This window comes from Labeo rohita, chromosome 5 (genome assembly GCF_022985175.1).
Source record: "Labeo rohita strain BAU-BD-2019 chromosome 5, IGBB_LRoh.1.0, whole genome shotgun sequence".
In the NCBI taxonomy this organism is placed as follows: domain Eukaryota; kingdom Metazoa; phylum Chordata; class Actinopteri; order Cypriniformes; family Cyprinidae; genus Labeo; species Labeo rohita.
In genome coordinates, this window is record NC_066873.1 from 7,188,092 (window position 1) to 7,209,498 (window position 21,407).

Here is a 21,407-nt window from a genome sequence, read left to right on the forward strand (position 1 = left end):
GTGATAGAGTGAATGCTCCTGACACATAGTATACATTCATCAAATACTTTTACTTCAAACTCGCTAAATTCCAGCCTCAGCCCAATCAGAAGTACCAGTACTTACATAGAAACCTGTACAAAGTAGCCAGAAAGAAATGCTAATTTTAAAGAAATACGTCAGATGAATTTAGAGGCTTTTACATGGTGGACACCCTGTATGCAACCACTTAACTTGGTTGCAAAAAGTCTTTTGTGTGTGTGTGTGTTCAGGTGGCAAACTTAGGAAAAGTAACTAAGTCTTGTAGTGCTCAGATTAAGAAAACTATTAAAATAAATAAATAAATAAATTGCCCAAAAGATTTTGCCCAAATCTGTCCCGATGGATGCTTGAGGGTTAATTGAAGTTGTATCAGATTGGCATCATGTCACAGTGAGTGTGTGTGTGTGTGTGTTATATAATATATGGGGATTCCTGTATGACCTATATCAGGGGTGGCGAACTCTGGTCCTGGAGAGCTGCAGCCTCGCAGAGTTCAGCTCCAACCCTAATTAAAACTCACCTGCCTGTTGCTTTCTAGTAACCCTTCAGACCTTGATTAGCTTGTTCAGGTGCGTTTGATTAGGGTTGAAGAAAAACTATGCAGGGCTGCAGCTCTCCAGGACCGACGTTTGCCACCCCTGACTTATATTAAATTTGAGGGTGTGTGTTTGGGAGGGGTTATTGGTAAATAAGAAGCATGTGGCTCTGGCAGCTGGTAAGGCAACGCATATGGGCTGGAGGGGTTGTTATAATAATATGTAGTAATTAATACAGCTGTGAATATATTTTAACAGTCACATGCAAAATCTGTATAGTTTTTAGAATTACAAAATGTTTAGTATTGTTTGACTTTTTAAATAACATTTCAGATGTTGTAGAGCCCGGCTTTCAGCATAGAATCTGGTCTACTTTGAAGATTATTGTGGCCAGGAACAACCCATTTACATACATCATATGACTTTCAATGCAAAATGACCTACAGCTTGGTTTTTGTATGTAACATTTAATACAGAATCGATTATATAATCTATAGAAGCTTACCACAGTTACCACAGACAGGAACAGCACAATAGTGAGAAACTAACTAGGATGCAAAGATTTGCTCGACACACTCACACACACTTTTTTTTTTTTATCCCTCATTGAACCCAACCCCTATTACCTCTTCAACAAACAGGGTCACATCAAGTAAGTGAATGTTCAAAAGGACAGTGTGGTCAATGGCTGGATGATCGAAGTAATGTGAACACAATATACCTTTGTCCTCATCAACCAGGCATTCTTATTCACTCCTTTAACAGGGATTGTTTAAAATAGACAATCTTTCTAGTTTCATCTTTCATGTTGTTTTTTTTTTTTTTTTAAACCTTGTAAAAAAAAAAAAAAAAAAAAATTAATGTGATTAATGGACTTTATTAATGGTGCTATTCTAAGTACTATCTAAAAATAAATTAAATTCAGGTCATTTGATTGTTTTATTGATCTGGAGAGGGTCACCATCAAACCTGCTTACTTTTCTTATTCCCATCACTTCTGGCAGTGCAGGCACACACACACACATGTTTGTTTTTGTGAATTGTGGGGACTTTCCATAGACTTATGTAGATTTTATACTGACCAAACGATATTGTCTATCCTCTAACCCAACCCTAACCCTAAACTTAGCCCTCACAGAAAACATGTTTGCATCGTTACACTTTCAGATAAACATCATTTACTATTTTTAATATTTTTTTTAACATTGTGGGGACATTTGGTCCCCACTATGTAGCAAAAACAAGTACACACACACACACACACACACACACAGTCTCACATGCTTCATGTTCTTCCTGTTCAGTTTGTTGAGAGGTGACAGATGAGGGTCAGAAATATAATATACACACCCTGAATCTTAGCTTCCAGTTACATGTTGATGAACTGCACACACTAAAACCACAAACATGCATAATGAATAATGACAGAAATAATGGCTCAGATTATCTTGACTGAAGACCTCATCCTTCACAACATTTAACGCTGATCCACTTTCATTATTAACATGACTACCAGACCAATCTGACCCACAGCTCTTTATGTAAATTATTGTTTAAAGTGAATATTTTGAAAAGCTACTATATTTCTTTAGCAGTCTTAAGGGTAGTTTTTGCAAAGAGCTTGATTGACAGGCGATCTGACCAATCATAACACTGAATCCACCATCTTGCCCAAAAAACAAATCAGGCAGGAGAGTAGATCAACTTGAATCAACTTAATACAAAAAGATCGGTTCATGTGTGCTGCTTGAACAGCAATCTGTCACAACACATTAAATAGCCACACAACTGTATTTATTGTTTGATTTTCTTAAAAAAAATAAATAAATAAAAAAAGAAAAAAAGAAAATTTTAAAGCTGAGACCTTGTTTCAGTAACCTGCTCTGTCTTGTCTGGCAGCATGCTGTCAGTTTCCTCCTTGCTTCATGAAGTTTTTTTTTTTTTTTTTTGTTTTGTTTTATTTTGTTTTTTTTTACTGTGTGAGACGAACTTGGCGTGTAGTGTGAGAGTGCCATTGTTTGTCGGACATAGCAACAGTAACTAAGGAGGGCGGGTCACTGAAGGGTCAGTACACACTGTACTGTCAGATGCTATGGGTGTTGGTCAGCATCTGACTGTGTAGCGTGAATGAAGAGAAACAACATTCTAGACTAATCCAAATGTTTGTAAGAGTGCATCTAAAATAATCTTGTCATAAAAAATGAAAATTGCAAAGTTTAGACATTTCAGTTTAGATAAATTGATTTCATTTTTTGATTACAGAATAACATTTGTTAAAATAAGTCAATTAAAAAAAAAAAAAAAAAAAAAAAAAACATTGATATTATATACAAAATAAGTCATTAAATTTAATATTTATTATATGTATTTAATATTTAGAACATTACTGGGAGTACTTCAAGTAAATAATCTAATAATAATAAAAAAAATAATAAATAAAATTCTGGTCTGTAAAAGTGGATGTTTGATTACAAAACAAATACTTGCAAATGTGTTTGTGATGCAAAGGGCTATTTTATTCTGTATATTTATAAAGGTATGTGCATTATGCCCCAGCATTGTTCTTTGGCGACATTAGTGTTTCCATGGTTTCATCATACACCTCAGTCTACCCCTGCCCTTGACCTTTGACTTCTTTGACCCTGAGGTCATTCAATGCCTTGTGGGGGTCTGATATTGAGCAAAAGGTTTGCATAAACTTGAAATTATATTTTTCACTTGACTGGATGTGTCTGAGAATAATTTGCAGATTATGTGTCCCATGAGACCTTCTTTTTATGAGCAGTTCTGACACACAGTCTTGCCTCTTGAGGTTTCCCAGTTTCTTGTATAATCAGCACTACACAGGAAGGGGAGTGAGGGGCAGCAGGTGCAGGGGGCTCGACTGACATGTGATTGACAGGTGGATTGTTTGCTTTTGAATGTCAGTTTGGATAATTATCAGAATCTGTAAGTAAATGTCACACTGACAAGGCGTGGTTTAACAAGACATTGTAGTTTTTTTTTTTTTTTCTTCTTTTTTTGTTTTTTTTAACACACTCCCACCTTTTGGCTTCATGCGCAGGAAAGATGAACAGGTTATCATATGATTTTATTTTAGTATTTAGTATAGAACAGATGGGAGCTATTTAAATTATTTAAACAATGAGTTGCTAGAATCGGCCAAATGATCCAATTAAATCAGCCTTTGAATGGGCCTTTGTACACCACTCCTCAAATGGAGATTTTGTCAGATTAAGTTAACTTATGTGTACAAATTTGTCCCTAAAATATGATTAACTACGTAGAAGTACGTACGTATGTGAACACATACACACACACACACACACACTCAAACACATCCAAGTATGCAGACACGCACCCTGCTGGCCAGCTGCTCACAGCAAGGTCAGCATAGATTAGCAACAGTAACTAAGGAGGGCGGGTCACTGAAGGGTCAGTACACACTGTACTGTCAGATGCTATGGGTGTTGGTCAGCATCTGACTGTGTAGCGTGAATGAAGAGAAACAACATTCTAGACTAATCCAAATGTTTGTAAGAGTGCATCTAAAATAATCTTGTCATAAAAAATGAAAATTGCAAAGTTTAGACATTTCAGTTTAGATAAATTGATTTCATTTTTTGATTACAGAATAACATTTGTTATGATCTGATTTTGTCAGATTAAGTTAACTTATGTGTACAAATTTGTCCCTAAAATATGATTAACTACGTAGAAGTACGTACGTATGTGAACACATACACACACACACACACACACTCAAACACATCCAAGTATGCAGACACGCACCCTGCTGGCCAGCTGCTCACAGCAAGGTCAGCATAGATTAGCTTTGTCATATATCACTGTGTGTGGGTGTGTGGTGTGTTAGACTGGAGTGATAGACTGGGGTGGGATTCGTTATTTGGCTGGTGGTGACCCAGTTTTAGCATAGAATGTCAAATAGCAGTCTCCAGCAACATCCAAAATGTACAAATGTGTCTGCGTGTTAGCTTCCTTTAAATTGTCAATACATTGTAGAGATACATGCTAAAATGCTGCGTTATAAACAGCCCAATTTGGGTAATTTTTGGCAATCGGTGTAGCTGGGTCAAAAAGCCGTGAGCTCAGTACTAGACTGTTTTGACCCAGCAGGCTTGGTTACATTTACCACAAAATGCTGGGCTTTTTTTTTTTTTTTAATTCAGTTATTGTTTAAAATCAATACACCGCTGGTTTAAATTTTTAATAATGGCACAGGCAAAACTAATAATCAAAACATGTACTTTATTGATAAGCAAAAACAGCTAATCAACAGTTATGCAGTTTATACTGTTACATGAAAGTGCTTTTTTAAAGTTCCGTCAATACTGATGAATAAATATTGAATAACTTAAATTTAAGACCAAATTTGAACAGTTATTTATTTCTTTTAAAGCTTTAGAGTTTGAGTCCTGAAAACCTTTAATAAACCCTGAAAGTTGGGAATAAACTTAATTATACTGAATCAAAAGGATTAAATAGCTGCTTTTTAAATCACTCCTCTCAAATGCCATTCCACACAACAGTTACCGGACGCTGCTCGAGTGGTTTCTGTGTGAGAGAACCTTCACTTTTAAAAGAACAAATTCTTCTTTGCAGGCAGTTCTATTAAAAGTTCTATTAAAGTTTTCTTGTATTCCCAGAGTATAGCTGGTACTTGCATGATGTGCATGCTCTCTTTCATGACCACATTTCAGACCATTGAGTTATATTGCTTTAATTAATTAATTAATTAGTTACAGTACTTAGTGTAGTAATTTAGCTTAAAAAATGTTTATCTTAATTACTGATTTGGGAAATAACCGCCTATAAATCACAGTTTTTTCATATCTCTGTTTTTTTTTTATTTTATTTATTTATTTATTTATTTATTAGGTGACCTGCTTGCAAGATTTCTTTGGTGATGATGACGTTTTCATTGCCTGTGGACCAGAAAAATTTCGCTATGCACAGGATGACTTCTCACTGGATGAAAATGGTAGGTCATACCTTTTAATAAATAATTGAGAAATTTAAAATATTAACTACAAAATATATTGAAGTAACACTTTCAAAAATAACATCAATAAATCATTAACACATATTATATTATGCTTAACAAATTGTTAGTTATTATACAATATATAAATTGTTAGGGGGCATTTCCCTATTTATGTTAACATATTTATTATTCATTAACTGTGGAAATCACAGTCTGTAGAGGTCACATATTTGGTCTTTATTGATTGTAGACATCTTTAATCATGTATTAATTATTTGTTACCAAATTTAAAGTGGAAACTTTTCATCATTTGTAAATGTTTATAAACATTTATTAATAATTAGTGCATTTATGAGCAGTCATCTTGGTGCCAAAAGGCATTCCAAATGACCTGAATTCACCCTATTTATACATATTGACAAATTATTTATAATTTTTTGTTAATGTTTTTGCAGTACTCAATCTAAAAGTTGAAACTATTTATAATCTGTAAATGTTTATAAGATTTACTAACCATTTAGGTCCATTACGGGCATTGGACTTGTAGCTACAGTAACAACATTCGTGTAAAAGGTGGTTAGTTAAGTTAAGACAATTCTTGCAAAAGACATACCACACTTTGTAATTTGGGTGCAAAACAGGTTTTTATATTAGTATAGTACTGTATATCATTAAACAGGATATTCCTTAAATCATACATCAACACAAGAAAACAAATCAGTTTTTCAAGAAAATATTTTATTTTTCATTGTTTATCAAAACAATGTAATATAAACTGATTGAACTGTTAGAGTAAATATACCCTTATACCCTTACCCTTATAGTAAACAAACTGACCCCTGTACCCGTCTGACCCCTTAACCAGCCCTTAAACACACCCATACCACCAAACCCGTCCCTAATCTTACCCATATCACACCTCAATAGCAGCAAAAGTATTAACAGCATTAACAGTAGATTTTAAAAGAGAACTCCACTTCCAGAACAACAATTTACAAATCATTTACTCACCCCCCTGTCATCCAAGATGTTCATGTCTTTCTGTCTTCAGTTGTAAAGAAATTATGGTTTTTGAGGAAAGCATTTCAGGATTTTTCTCCATATAATGGACTTCACTGGTGCCCCAATTTTGAACTTCCAAAATGTAGTTTAAATGCAGCTTCAAAGGGCTCTAAACGATCCCAGCTGAGGAAGAAGGGTCTTATCTGGCAAAACGTTCTGTCATTTTTTTCGAAAAATAAAAATGTGTATACTTTTTAAGCACAAAAGATTGTGTTCATAGTCTGTGTACTCCGGCTCAAAAAGGTAGAGTATGGCGAAAAACTCAATCTTATTTTCTCCTACAACTTAAGAATCATCCGACATCGTTGTACCTTTTTATTTGTAAACAGCGTTTGACTTATTTGCACTTCCTTAGTCTTTGCGCTTTCACTCTGTACACACTGGGTCTGTAGTCCTGCCTACGTTCCACGTGACCTGTTTCAATTCGATGTGATTCAGTAGTACGTAGCATCGTGAACGCGTTTTGTGCTTAAAAAGTATACAAATTTTTTTTTTCCAACAAAAATTACAGATTGTTTCGCTAGATAAGACCCTTCTTCCTCGGCTGGATCGTTTAGAGCCCTTTGAAGCTGCATTTAAACTACATTTTGGAAGTTCAAAATCGGGGCACCAATGAAGTCCATTATATGGAGAAAAATCCTGAAATGTTTCCTCAAAAACCATAATTTCTTCACGACTGAAGACAGAAAGACATGAACATTTTGGATGACAAGGGGGTGAGTAAATGATTTGTAAATTGTTGTTCTGGAAGTGGAGTTCTCCTTTAATTATGGTGTAACATGTTTAAATCATTTGTAGATTTTCAAGAAGAACATGACCATATAAATTGAAAATTTAATGACATTTGTGAGCATTTTAATTTATATCAAATAATGATCTGTTAATTGTTAGCTATAATGTTCAATTACCTAAAATCAGTTTATTATATGAATGTATATTAACTAATGATCCATTAACTATTATTTGAAGTTTGTTAATGATTTATTAATGAAAGTTATTTAAAAAAGTGTTACCAAACGAATATCTATAGTAGTAGTACAGTAGTACAGTGCTAATAATCTTTTTTTTTTTTGAGTCCGCATTTCAGTTTAGCTTTCATTCCAGTCATTGTACAAAGATGTTACTGGTTTTTATTTTAATCAGTCTGAGACTTTAATTTCTGTAAATAAATAAATAAATGCATAAATAAATAAATACTTTGTTTAGCACCCCTGTGCCCTACTATTTTGTCTCCCATTTTGTCTCCACATCAAAAATAGTAGTGTAGTCAGTAATTTTAAATTTTTATTTTATTGTTTGCATGTTTTGACAGAATTTCTGAATGTCTCTTTTTCACTTTTCAGATTGCTTTACTGGCAAATGAATGAATGAATGAATGAATGAATTAGTGTGTGTGTGTGTGGTTTATATTTCCATGTGGGAAGTGTGGGGTAAGGGCACAAAGTTTTTCAAGGTGTTTTTCTCACATCATGGAATTTGTCACAGCAAATGTTGGTGACTTCTCTACTTTATTGTATTCTTCAAGGATGCCTTTTTCTTCAAACATTTAAAGGCATACATTTATTTATGATTTATTTATATTTATTTATTGTCTCTTTACTTTTGCTGTAGAGTGTCGGGTGATGAAGACCCCCAAAGGACAGAGGGGCTCTACTAAGAGTCCCGGTCCTGTGCGACGCAGCAAGTCTCCGGCTGATTCCAGTGAGCCTATAATTATGTGATTCATGTCAGCTCAACACACGTTTAACTCCATAATGAAGATTTACTAACTAGTTAATTCCACCTCATGGCAAAAGCACCACAATTTCTTGCATGAATTTTTGACAGGCTTTCTACTAATAATGCAGTTTATTTTATTCTAAACAGGTTCTCTATTATATTAGCACACTTATTTTTTGTTTACACAGATAAATTATGATGATTATGATTTGATAATTGATTGATTTTTGTTGTTCTGTCTCGTAATTGCTCATGTTTTTGTGTGTTCTTGCAACATCTGTGCAATTAACGTTCTGTGTGCATAAATGGTTAATGCCATCAAAATGACTTGAATACATAATCTAATGCAATATGTTTCATACATGCATCGCTACATCCAGTAAATTTATTAGATTTTTTAACCCCAAGACCCACTGAGCAAAACTGCAACATTGCTACAGTTTACATACAGTTTTGGATCAAATTTGTCATTTTTAATTGTAATACTTTCATGTTTTTTTGTTTGTTTGTTTTTTTCCAAAATATTTTTAGGAGCCCATTCAATACATCATGGATATATGTGACCCTGGACCACAAAACCTTATGTCTTATGTTGCACGGGTATATTTGTAGCAATAGCCAAAAATACATCAGATGGGTTTAATTTATCGATTTTTCTTTTATGCCAAAAATCATTAGGATATTAAGTAAAGATCATGTTCCATGAAGATATTTTGGAAATTTCCTACCGTAAATATACCAAAAGGTCATTTTTGATTAGTAATGTGCATTGTTATGAACTTTATTCTGACAAGTTTAATGGCAATTTTTCTCAATATTTAGATTTTTTTTGGCACCCAGATTCCAGATTTTAAAATAGTTGTATCTCGACCAAATATTGTCTTTTCCAAACCATACATCAACGGAAAGCTTATTTATTCAGCTTTCAGATTATATATAAATCACAATTTTGAAAATTTTACACTTATGACTGGTTTTGTGGTCCAGGGTCACATATATTCTAAATATTTGTCATCATAGCCTAATGAAACTTTAAAGAGTGCTCTAAAATTAACATAGTGAAGTTCTAGTTCAATGAAAAGGCATTTTTTAAAGGTCAAAGCAACTAGACCAAATGCCTCTAAATATGATTTTTCAGCTTTCATGCCAAGGATGAGTAGATTTAGTCCAGGATCATAATTCTTTAGAAAATGTCAGAACACTGCTCTGAACTTTTCCAAATTTCAGATTGTTTGCTTGAAATCTTCTTACGAAAGACAAGTCAAAAAGGCCATCAAAACATATGTACTTACTATGCACAAAAACGAAGTATGCACAAACATCATGCCTTTTTTATCCATTGAAGAAAGAAAGAAAGAAAGAAAGAAAGAAAGAAAGAAAGAAAGAAAAAAAAGAAAGAAAAGGAAAGAAAGAAATGTTTGTGTGTCTGAGGATCGAAAAAAAGAAGACGCTTATCACACAATTTTGAGTTTGATGTAAGCAGATGCTCTGTTACAGAGTAAGAGAGGAAGGATCGCTCAATCTTCCGAGGAAGACTGAGCCAGGGGACCATTTTTATTCTGAGGATAAGACATTACACAATCAGACATTTTTAGTGACAAGAAAAAAATAACCTTTAATATGTCCTCTTTGACCTTTTAATCAACAGGTCAGTAATATCATGACATGACTGCCATCTTGTGGTGGCAGAATCTCACAGCATTCTAAACCATTTAAAGTTTGTATTCAAAGTGTCATTTCTGCACAACTAACTGCACCAAAAAAAAAAAACACGTTTTCACACAAGTCACCTGAACAATTGATATTTGCGATTTGTGATATAAGTCTTATACATTTTAAATGTGTAAATTTGCTCATTTTTATCAAATTGAATAATTAATAATTATTAGGAGTTATATACAGTATAGATAAACTTAAAAACTCAAAAAACAGACATGGACTAAAAGCATAACAGAACAAATTATGATTTCATGAGGTTTTTAATGTAATGACATGAAGGAAATATTTGTTTCGATTATATTTTATTGTAAGAATAGCTCATTTATGCATGCTAACTTTTCTTGCATGTCCTGTGTGCTTTAAATTAGAATATCTGTATCACTGTATCACACTCACTGGTGGCTGGACTAATGCTTTTTTAAATCTATTTCTTTTTATGTTTCCTTATGTCTCCCATCCCCCCGTTTTAAAGCCCATCTTGTATGTTTTGTATTGCACTGTTTTTGAAATAAATGAACAAAGACATTTTGAGCATTTTACATTTGGCTATTTTTGTTTAACTTTCATTCCTGTCTTTACAACATCCCTTTGGTTCTTGCCATTTTTTTTTCCTCCATTCTATATTTTTAAAGAGTTTAAAGTGTTTGTTGTTAGGCTACAACATTACGTGTGTGTGTATATATATTCTATAACAGCATTTTCGTTTCAGCCAGGAAACCCTCTCTTCTTATCAAACACCATTTTAGCAGTTAGCAAAATAAGATTGCTAAAGTCTTGAATTATATTGTAGGCTTCACATTATTTGTTCTTTAAAGCACCAGGTATTAAAAAATAATAATAATAATAAAAAAGTAGCCACAAAACTTACACATAGTATGTGTTAACTTGAAACCACAATTTATCATGCATGCATTTTTGTACAAAATAATGAATATTGCATTTCTGCTTTTAAACTTTAAATATGTGTAAATATGTCAGTGTTTAGCTATGCACAGTTATCACTGAGGGAATAATTAAAATTATCGTCTTGGCAATTAATAGCATTTCACAGATGCAGCTGATAGACCTTGTTTTGTACTAGGATCATCCTTTTTTTTAAGGGTTCTTGTATGGCATCTGGCTGTAAAACCCTTTATGGATCTATTTGGAATCTTTTTGCTTTTTTAAGTGTTTAACAGATAGCACATAGCAAAGCTAGTGCAAATCTAGAAAAAATCGGGACGAGTTGTGCATTCAGTTAGCACAAAAAAGATCAGCATTTTAAGAAAAGTTTTATATATCTCCTTATCCAGGTTTTTCAACATTGACTGGCTTTTCTTCTTTTTGTTTTATTTATTCATTAGCTGGAATGGTTTTGAGGCCTGGCACCTGGTCCTTAAGTTTTTTGTATCGCTTAAAATGAAAGCTCTGTTATTGAAACAGCCTTTAGTACTTGAGTACACACAATCACACCACTCTCACATATAAACACAACTCTGGTGTATCATAGCAACCCGCACTATTCATAGAGCAATGTGTAAATGAGTTCCAGCATACAGATACACACACTAGCAGCTGGCTAGACGACAGTTGACAACATGATTACACACAGGAGGCACTGCCTATCCCCACAATTTGTCTTTTCACTTACCTTAATAGTCTGTGGCTCTCCATATATCCCTCTCTTTCACATTTGCACTTTTTTTTTCTCTCTCTAGCTAATGGAACAGGCTCCAGTAGTCAGCTTTCTACTCCCATATCTAAGCAGTCTCCCATCTCAACTCCAACTAGCCCCGGTACCACTCGCAAACAGAAGGTAATGTTCTCTCAGTTCTTGTATCTATGTAGGTTAACTACCTAAACCACCATTCCTCTTTTGTTATTTTCTGAATATGTTTGAAAGAGCACACTGCAATTACTACTCTATTCCATAATGTAACATATTCAACTCGACCTTTTTTTCAATCCAATATCATGCAACCAGAAAATGTTTATTGTTCTTCTATAACATTTTTTTGAGCTGATTTGAACAGCGACAACCAGGGGTTAAATTGGGCCGGGGCTGTCCAGTCTGAGCCCCGGCACATAGGCTTACCCTGGTAACTCATCAGAGGACTTTCCTTGTACATTTTCAGCATTATAGGCTACAGTTTTTAACACTTTACTCATTCTTACTAATTCAAGCAATGATGTGTCACGGGTGTTTTTATATGTATTATTAAAGGGAACTGAGTGTCTGCAGAATAGTTTTGATTGCATTTCGATTCAATTCTTCTTCTTCTAAAAAAAAAAAAAAAAAAAAGGTTTATAGGGTGAAATGTGAGGTTCATCATTTTAGATTTTTGGTTGGTTTGTTTGTTTTGTTTTTGTGAAAACCTGTAACTCAACTGTAATTTTTTTACAGTCATTTTACAATTTACAGTTTTTCTCAATCGATTTGATACATTTCTCCAAACTCGGGTCAAAACAGTTAACACAGTGAGCTGAACACTTTGTGTGTCCTATGAGAAGTGTCCTAAAGAGATTGTATGTTTTCATTTTATTTCATACAAATTACAAATCATGCAAATATTTTTTTCAGAACAGTGTGCACAAAACTCTAAAATGTTTTCACAATAGTTAATGCAACCAACCAATACTTTAAAATATCTCAAAAAAGGTTTAAATCAAATCACAAACATTTATATACCATTTGTCCAAACAACAAACAAAATTTTGTCATTTTTCATTCTATCAAATGAACATGCTATATTTTTGATTGGCCCTAAACTGATAACTATTTGGTTAATCAGACACTCAACACTCAATCGTTTACACATTTATCAAAATTGCTTTAGAGTAATAATAAAAGGGAAAGTATACAAAGAGACTGAATATGCAAAATAATAATAATAATAATAATAATAATAATGATGATGATAAAAATGCAAAATAAATACAAATAAAATAAAAATAAAAAAGGGGGGTAAATCTATAAGGTGGTGGCGTGGGTAGAGAAAGGGGTGTAATGAGAGAGACGATGAAGAGTGTAACAGGTACAGAGATGAGCAGAGAGGAGGATGTAAAAATGAGGAGAGGAGAAGGAGAGGGAGAAGAGAGTTACTATGTCAAAAAATAAATAAATAATATATATATACTCCACCCCTGTGCTGTAAAAGACTGATCTGTAGTTATCAGAAAAGTTTGTTTGTAGTTCTTTCTGCTAAAGGTGGCACAAAGAGATTTTAAGTTTTAAAGGGGCAAGTTGTTTTTTTCTTATGGGTGATAGCAGTTATTGGATAACAATTTTTATTTCATTTAGATTTGCATAATATATATAAAACAAAACTCCCTTTTGAAGAATTTCAATAAACATGTATTTTCATTAGCATATTTGTGCATCTACAGCTGAAAGTGTTTTATAATCAATAGAGAACACACCAATAGATCTGATGTTAAAATTTACTTTTAATAAATGCATTACTGGAAAAAAAATTGCAGTGCTTCATTTTGCAGTAAAGTTGAACTATTTGGTTAAGATAATTTAGTGTTTGGATGGCTGTGCTAATTGTTTTGAGAACAAGTACACTGCATTGGAGAAAAGTTTCAAGTCGACTGAAAAAAACTGTAATATGTTACCGTAGACATTGCCCTACCCTGCTCATAAGGTTTTTTTATTAATAAGGGTCTTAAAAAGTCTTATGTTTCATTTTAACCCTTAAATGCATAAATATTTTGCCAATCATTATTACATATTCGGGTCTTTAGCGACCTGGACCTATACAGTATAACATTTGAAGTGGATCAAACCCTTTCATCAAAGTCCTAAAACCAAAACAATACCCGTTCTTGTCCTAGGACAACTTTGATTAACTTTTTTGATCCACTTTAAATGTTGACTACTGTATATCCAGCACAGATAGAGCTCTAACTTCTCCAATAGCAAAAACTATCTTGATATTTTATCATCAATAATCTTTTATAATCAATAATTTTATCATCAATGATTTATCATCGTCATCCTCCACTTCCACTTCCAGCGCACTTCCACAATGTATTCAGCATCTGGCTCATATTTGCGATCTCACCCATATTCTCAAAACTATTGTTTTCAATGACTTCAAAGTCAATATTTTCATTGCTAGTAGCTATGCCCACATCCACCATCAAATAACAGTGACATTTATATTTTATTGTGTACAGCAATAGCTCTGCAGTAAAACCATTGAATCCAGTTAAATTTTTGATGATGATATATATTTGTTTTATGCCTTTATGCGATAGCTATGAGTGAAACATCTTATTATTATTGTCCATCAAACAGTGCCACCTCAAGGAAAAATGTGAATTGCGTGTACTGAGTCATCAGATATTTACATATTTTTGTGCACGAAAAATATATTTGCACTATTACACACCTCGGGTCTCTAGCAACCCTATACACTTTTTGCAAAAAAAAAAAAAAAAAGTCAGAAAACAGATATTCTTTTATATTGTATTTTTTTTTTTTCGTTATATTGTTTATAATGAATAGATTGAGGAATACTAAGAAAGTTGATGTCAAACTTAAAAAAAATGGAGGGAGAGGGTAGTGAATGACATCCCGGGTCTCTAACGACCCAAGGTATGCATTTAAGGATTAAAAATCCTGCAGACAGATGTAGCTTTGCACACTGCCAGCATCTAGAATGATTTTGGTCAGCATTTTCATGTTCATAACAGAGGGCTCTTTCAACTTGTTTGTCTTAGTTTGTCAACTGATATAAGAACATTACACACAATGTTGGATTTGGATTGATTCTGTCTGATTTTTGTCCGATCTGGCAAAAAAGTACCTTGTGTAAGCAGCATGCTAGTATTCCATTCTGAAAACAGCCATACTGTTATATATATATATATATATATATATATATATTTTATATATATATAAAACTTAATTATTGTGTAAACATAACATAAATAATAGTTGTCTTTATTTCACCTTGTCTTACCCTACCCTGTCTTCACCTTTAGGATTTATACTTGCCTCTGTCTCTGGAAGATGATGATTCACAGGGGGAGTCCATGTAGGCTCTCTCCACTTTCCATATGTCTTATCAACATGCCAGTCACAGAGGTATCTCTGGTGCTATCTGTCTAGAAAACATCAACATCACCGCCCTAGTGACCAGGGTGAATGCACGAATACCTCTGCTGCCCCTTGGCCATCAGGCTTTAGATCTCAAGGCTTTGCAGCAGTGGTCAGTGCACTATTTGCTGCTTGAGAATTTGTTACATCCATTTTCTGTGTTTTGATAATAGATTTGTAGTGACTGATGAAAAGTAGTATATGCAGGGCATATGCTGCAGTTTGTATTATAACAAACAAACGTCTAAATTTGTACACATGGTCTGCTGTTGAAATTCATTTTATATATATGTGAAATTTGAGAAACTTCAATGTTAACACACAGCAGGTCAGTTTAGCTCTTTAAACATCCAGCCATTTTTTTTTTTTTTTAACAATAATTTTGACTTTTTCATATTACATTTTTTAAAAGCTTGGTCTTACGAATTCCAAGCAGCAAATAGTCAATTTTACAACAGTGTGATAGTCTGACTTGTACAAAAATGACAAGAAAAAAAAAAAAAAAAAAAAAAAAAAGAAAGAAAGAAAGAAAAAAAAAAACTTGTTGCGCCATTAACAATTTGTATTATTCTCTTTTTGTAATGCTCTCTTTCTCTTTTTCACTCTCTCTGTGCAAAGGTTTAGTGTGTTTTAAAGCCATTAAGTTTAAAATAGCACCCACAGAAATATCCATATCTCTGTATCACTGTAATAATGTGTACGGCCTACTCTAAGACACCAACATATATGTTTTTACATTGTTGCAATATTTTTAAAACATACACATAAGGTTAAATATCCATGGCTCTGAAGGTAATGATTGCAAATTGAGAGGAGGTGCCAAAAGTCATTTAACAAGGTCCTTTTACTTTCAAAAAAAATCTAGTAACTCCTTATTTTAAGGACTAATTCTCACTTTTCACTAGCATACATATTATTAGCATATTGGCTGTTTATTAGTACTAAAAACAAATACTAAAGCCTTATTTTGCATGACCATATTTTAGAACACGTAACTATTAATAAGCAGCAAATTAAGAGTGTATTAAGGCAAAAGGTATAGTTAATAATTAGTTACTAGTGAGAATTGGACCTTGATGTGTGACCACAATCACATTAAATTTAGGTATAAAATAAAATAAAATAAAATAAAATAAAATGAATATACTAAAGTATACGCTTAAAATACCTAATTAGGTAATAGCAGCAGCAGATTTTTTTTTTCTGTCCGAAGGGATTTGATTAAGGAAATAAGGAAATAAGGAAATGAAAACCAGTATGACTTTGTTTCTAAAATAACAAAAGTAATAAAAGGTGGGCCATTCAATACATGCATCATATTCCAAGTCTTTTAAAGCCATATCTTTTGTCTGAGGAACTGATGAAAAGTCCTTATTCACTGATGACATCTCTGCTGCAGCTCTTTAATGTCATTCACCTGGAAAGGCGGCAGGGTTTTATGCTGTTGGTTGTCATTTGTGTTGTAACCAATTGTGACATCAAATTTGAATAAAAGGGCAAGAATATCAGTGAATAATTACTTTTTTCTCTCAAACAAAGCTATTACAAGTCATATGAACCATTTTTATGGTGCTGATTTAAAGCCCAGAATTATTATTATTATTATTATTATTTTTTTAAATGAAAAGAGTAGCATGAACATTTTTTAGAATGTCCAAGATCTCATACAGGTTTAGAGAGACATGATAATGATAATGATGATGATGTGGATGCTGCTGCTGCTGATGATGATGATGATGATGATGGCAATTTTTACTTTTGGGTGACTATTCCTTTTCAAAAATGTCTTGTAAGATATAGTGTCATTTTTCAGAAAGCCAAAGTTATGTTGAAAAGAGGGAAGCTGAAAAACACAGTTTTCACTTCCCCAGTGGTGATGTACATATTGGAGTTTCTCATTCAAAGCTTTCATTTGAAGATAAACAGAATTATCAGACCTAAACATTTACAACCAAATATATATGATATGATGATAGAATTCAATGTATGATCGCAAAATGCTAAATTTCTCAATTACAACATCACAGTGATCTCCGCAAGTATTGTGATATTTGATAACTGCACAGACAAACCCTTTGTTGATTCTTTTATATGTATATATCCTTTCTGCTATTTTCCACTGAATATTCTAGAACCATAAGTGTCTCCAGATGATGTTTCACCTTCCATGGTGCCTTTTTAAAACCATCCTTTATGAAAATACAAAACAAACGAGAAAAAAGTCACTTATTTGTCACTTGTTTACTGTATCTTTTTGCATTGTTTGATATGAAGTGGGGCTCAAACATTATCTATAACTACACACTCTGTAATCTGTTACTGTAGTAGTTTATCAGGGTAAATCTTTAGACATGGTGCAGATGCTCTCTTTTCTCCTGTAGTGCTGTAAACACAGTTGTTTGTGTACTGATAATTTTGGGCTTGGGGACAAAAAAAAAAAAAAAAAAAAAAAAAAAAAAAAAAAAAAAAAGCAGGCTTCCTCTCTGACTATCATGTACTTCCTGCTGTATCTTTGTGACTTGTTTTGGTGATGTCATTCTGTGTATTAAACCTCTCTCTTTACTAAAAAATGAGATATTCTCTTCCTCTCCTGTTTTGACTGCAATAATGCTCATTAATGTCTTTGTGGGTTTTTGTTTTGTTTTGTTTCGTTTCTGTTTAATATTTTGCTTCTTCACTTATTTAAAAGGGTCATGAACTAGGGTGACCACCTGCTCTGCATTTTGAGGCACAGTCCCAAATTTGGGAGCTTTGTCCCATGCCCTGCAAGACATAAGCAGTGCCCTGCATTTTAATTTTGTCTGTATTATTTTTTTTTTACCACAATAAGAAATATGATTCAAATCCATTTGCAGAACCGTCATATTCTAGCTACAGCATGAAAATAACCAACCAACACATTCATAAAGACAGAAAAGATTTTTCTGCTGATGATGACTGTGTAAATGGCGGGAAGGAATCAGTGTTGACCTCATCACAAGTTGTTAAATAGAGCTACACCAGCCAGGACTTCTTCTAGACACATACTGGAAAGAAACATCCTGATCAAACTTGCTTGCAATCAATCAATCAATAAATCTAAGAAAAAACATTGTATGTCTGTATAGCCTAATAAAGGACAATAAACTAGTCACTACTTAAGAAAATTTCTTTTAGTATAAAATTTTATTTTTACCTACTAGCCTGTTGCTTAGTTCATTACATTTAGTAGACTCATTAGGTCCCATGGAGTAAATAACACTCTATCACTTGAACCTGGGCAAATTGAGTGAAAGTCACAGAGCTGGTCATAATTAATTATGCTTACTGGCGATTAAAAACATGTTGTAATGGCAAATAGGCTTTCCAACTAATGTAAATCAATAATTTTTTTTTTTTTTGAAGTACAGTAAGGTACTATAACAACATGCTTTAAGTTTCAGAGCTCAACGCTTCTGTTCGGCTGTTAGCCAAAAAAAAAAAAAAATACAGCTTATATTAAAACCAATAACTTTTTTATGCTTCCTTTTCTTTATTACGTAATAGTGATGAATACTCTTGTAACCCTTTTCTTAACCCTAGGGGTTAATTTAAATGCTGGCTTTAGTAAGAAATCTGGGTTCCTGGTGTTATGGATCAACTGGGGATCATGTTAACTGGGGATGCGCGCGTGCACGCAAGTATGTTTACCTGGATTTCCAGCAGATGTTAGACAACGACAGATTCGTCACATGCAAAATTGCACAGATCATAGATTTAAAAATGTGTTTCACCAGTTGTATACATTTGGTATGCAAAATAAAGCGCTTTGATTTCGCGGTGTTCGTGCCTGCATATTTCACGCAGTTTTAAGCAAGTTTACCATGCTCCCATGTCACGCTCACAAACCACGCCCACGTTAACATGGGACAGTCGTTTCAATGAATGATCAAACTCCTCAACGAACAGAAGTAAACCTTTAAAGAATTTTCTTTTCAATCTTTGTATAGCATTGCCTGTAGTGTGCTGCCATATGTGTTCTATTGAACAAATACAGATTAAGTTAAAATTAGCGAAAAAGCAATGAATGGTTATGACTGGTTTTGTGGTCCGGGGTCACATATGGACATTACACTGACGTGTCATTTCTGACATTGCAGATTTCTCTTCATAATAACAGAAACATGCATTTTATGTAATGCTGCTTTGAACCTATGGTGTATGTATTGTTAAAAGTGCTTTTTGTGATTTTGCTTTAACACCTATGTGTATATGTTTGATAAACATTAAATAAATGTTTGGTAAACATTAAACAATTAGCTGAATTTAAATAATCACAGATAATCCACTGCATCCTGTCTGTGTCACTAATTCGAAATTATAGGCACAATGCAAAACTATAGCTTTTCACTCATTCTTTATTAATATTTAAAAAAAGAAAAGGAATAAATAAAGTTACTAAAGTGCTTGACGTCCCTTTAACCACACCAATATTCCTACTCAAATAAAATTACTACACAAATTAAAGATTTTTTAACTACTGCACATACAGGTTTTTTTTTTACGAAGTAAATACCTTATTTAATGGACATAGAATTGTTATTAGAAAATAAAATACATTCAAACGAATGTAGCCTAAACAAAACAGTCTGGGCGTGGTCTGTGAGATGCGACATGAAAACGCATTAAACTGCCCTTAAACAGCGTCTGACACATTGGAATAGTGAAAGGGAAAACAACAGAGTCCAATAATGATACAAACATTCACAAATAATGTGGAAAGCTTTGAAATTTGTTCCGTAAAAAATTCCATGTGACGAATCTGTGGCCGTCCAACATCTGCTGGAATCTCAGGTAAAGCTATTTGCGTGCATGTGCATGTCCCCAGATAACATGATCCCCTGTTGATCCATAACACCGGGCAGTTAAATGGTGAATTTAGCCGCTGTTTTTATCTTTAAATTTAAAACAGTTGTTAATTACTTTTTTCCTTGTGAATTTTTCATTTCACTCAGCAATCACTATGAAATTGAATTATGTAAAACAGTTCTTATTTAGATTTTCCCCAGGATTTGTAACATTGTTGGATGAATTATCAAAAAAACTATGAAATACCAGATTATGAGAAAAAGGAATAACAAATGTTTATTTGTACGCTAATAGGATGACTTTTTTTTAAGGAAAACAATAAAGAGTGAAACAAATAAACAATGTAAATTTATAAAAAATAGAAAATTTCACAGATCAAGATAAACTATTTTACCCAAGGGTATATGTATGAATGGTTTTCAGTAAATAAAATATTTGTATCACCTTCTGTGTCCTAAGATTGTCTTAAAATTGTTATTTGTCTGTTACTATGCTTCTTAACCTTGTTTCCCTTACTTTTTAACCTCAAATCAATGCAAGATGAGAATTCAGAAACTTGCTAAAGTTGAACACTTCAGAAACGAGAAACACGAATTCAGATTTCACACTTGTCAGAAAGAAAAAAAAAAAAACGGGGGTTCAAAACTTATAATGTCTCCTTCAGTCCCATATGCAAATTTGGTATGAATCAGTAACACAGTCACAAATGTACGTGTACTTTAACGTTGGGGCCCGGTTCGTTGGTGCAGATTAACAGCTGAAGAGTTCGGAATAATTGCTCAGAGTCAACGAGACCAATATAAAGTTGGTTTGACGTTTGACGTTGGATGTTAGACAGATATTCAGCCGTGAAAAACTTCAGTACATTCTAAGTAAATGAGTACAATTGTATACAAAATGCTTACCTGAAAAGCATTAGAAAGTAGAATGTTTATATTTGTTTTAGTCACAGAACTATAACAGAATACATGCTTTTGAAATTCAACAATTCAGTCAAAGCTGGCAAAATTTTTGCCGTTGTATTGACTTGAATTTGAAAATCAATCTAAAAAAAAGTTTAAGTTTTTTCACAACTTTAAAGGGTGTGTCTTGTTACAGATTAGCAGACATTTTTGTGGTGGTTTTAGCCACAGAACTATGATAGAACACCCCAGCTAGGAATGTTATTGTACTAAGAATGCTCAGAGAACATTATGCTATGTTCTGGTAATGTTTTCAGTGGCAAGTTTTATTTTAGTTCCCAGAATATTCTCCTAAAAGGTAAAATAACATTCTCTAAAAACATTCTAAAAATGTTTATTAATAACAACATTGTCCTCTAACATTTTAATAGATTTAAGTGGGAAGCTTCACATTGGATATTGGATGTGGACTCAAATGTTGCTCAGAAGTCAAATTTTGGTCGAAAGTAAAAACCCAATCTTTGTTTACA

General features: G+C 33.2%; 1 protein-coding gene across 1 annotated transcript in view; it reads left to right on the forward strand.

Annotated features, from left to right (window-relative positions):
• LOC127165675 (neuronal migration protein doublecortin) overlaps positions 1 to 17,721 on the forward strand; it is a 60,935-nt gene extending 43,214 nt beyond the window's left edge. Inside the window, exons 4-7 of the mRNA XM_051110526.1 lie at positions 5,457 to 5,559; positions 8,236 to 8,325; positions 11,760 to 11,857; positions 15,034 to 17,721. Of these exons, the coding sequence (XP_050966483.1) occupies positions 5,457 to 5,559; positions 8,236 to 8,325; positions 11,760 to 11,857; positions 15,034 to 15,090 (348 nt within the window). The 3' untranslated portion in view covers positions 15,091 to 17,721. The remainder of the gene's footprint in view (positions 1 to 5,456; positions 5,560 to 8,235; positions 8,326 to 11,759; positions 11,858 to 15,033) is intronic.
• Positions 17,722 to 21,407: the final 3,686 nt, after the last annotated feature.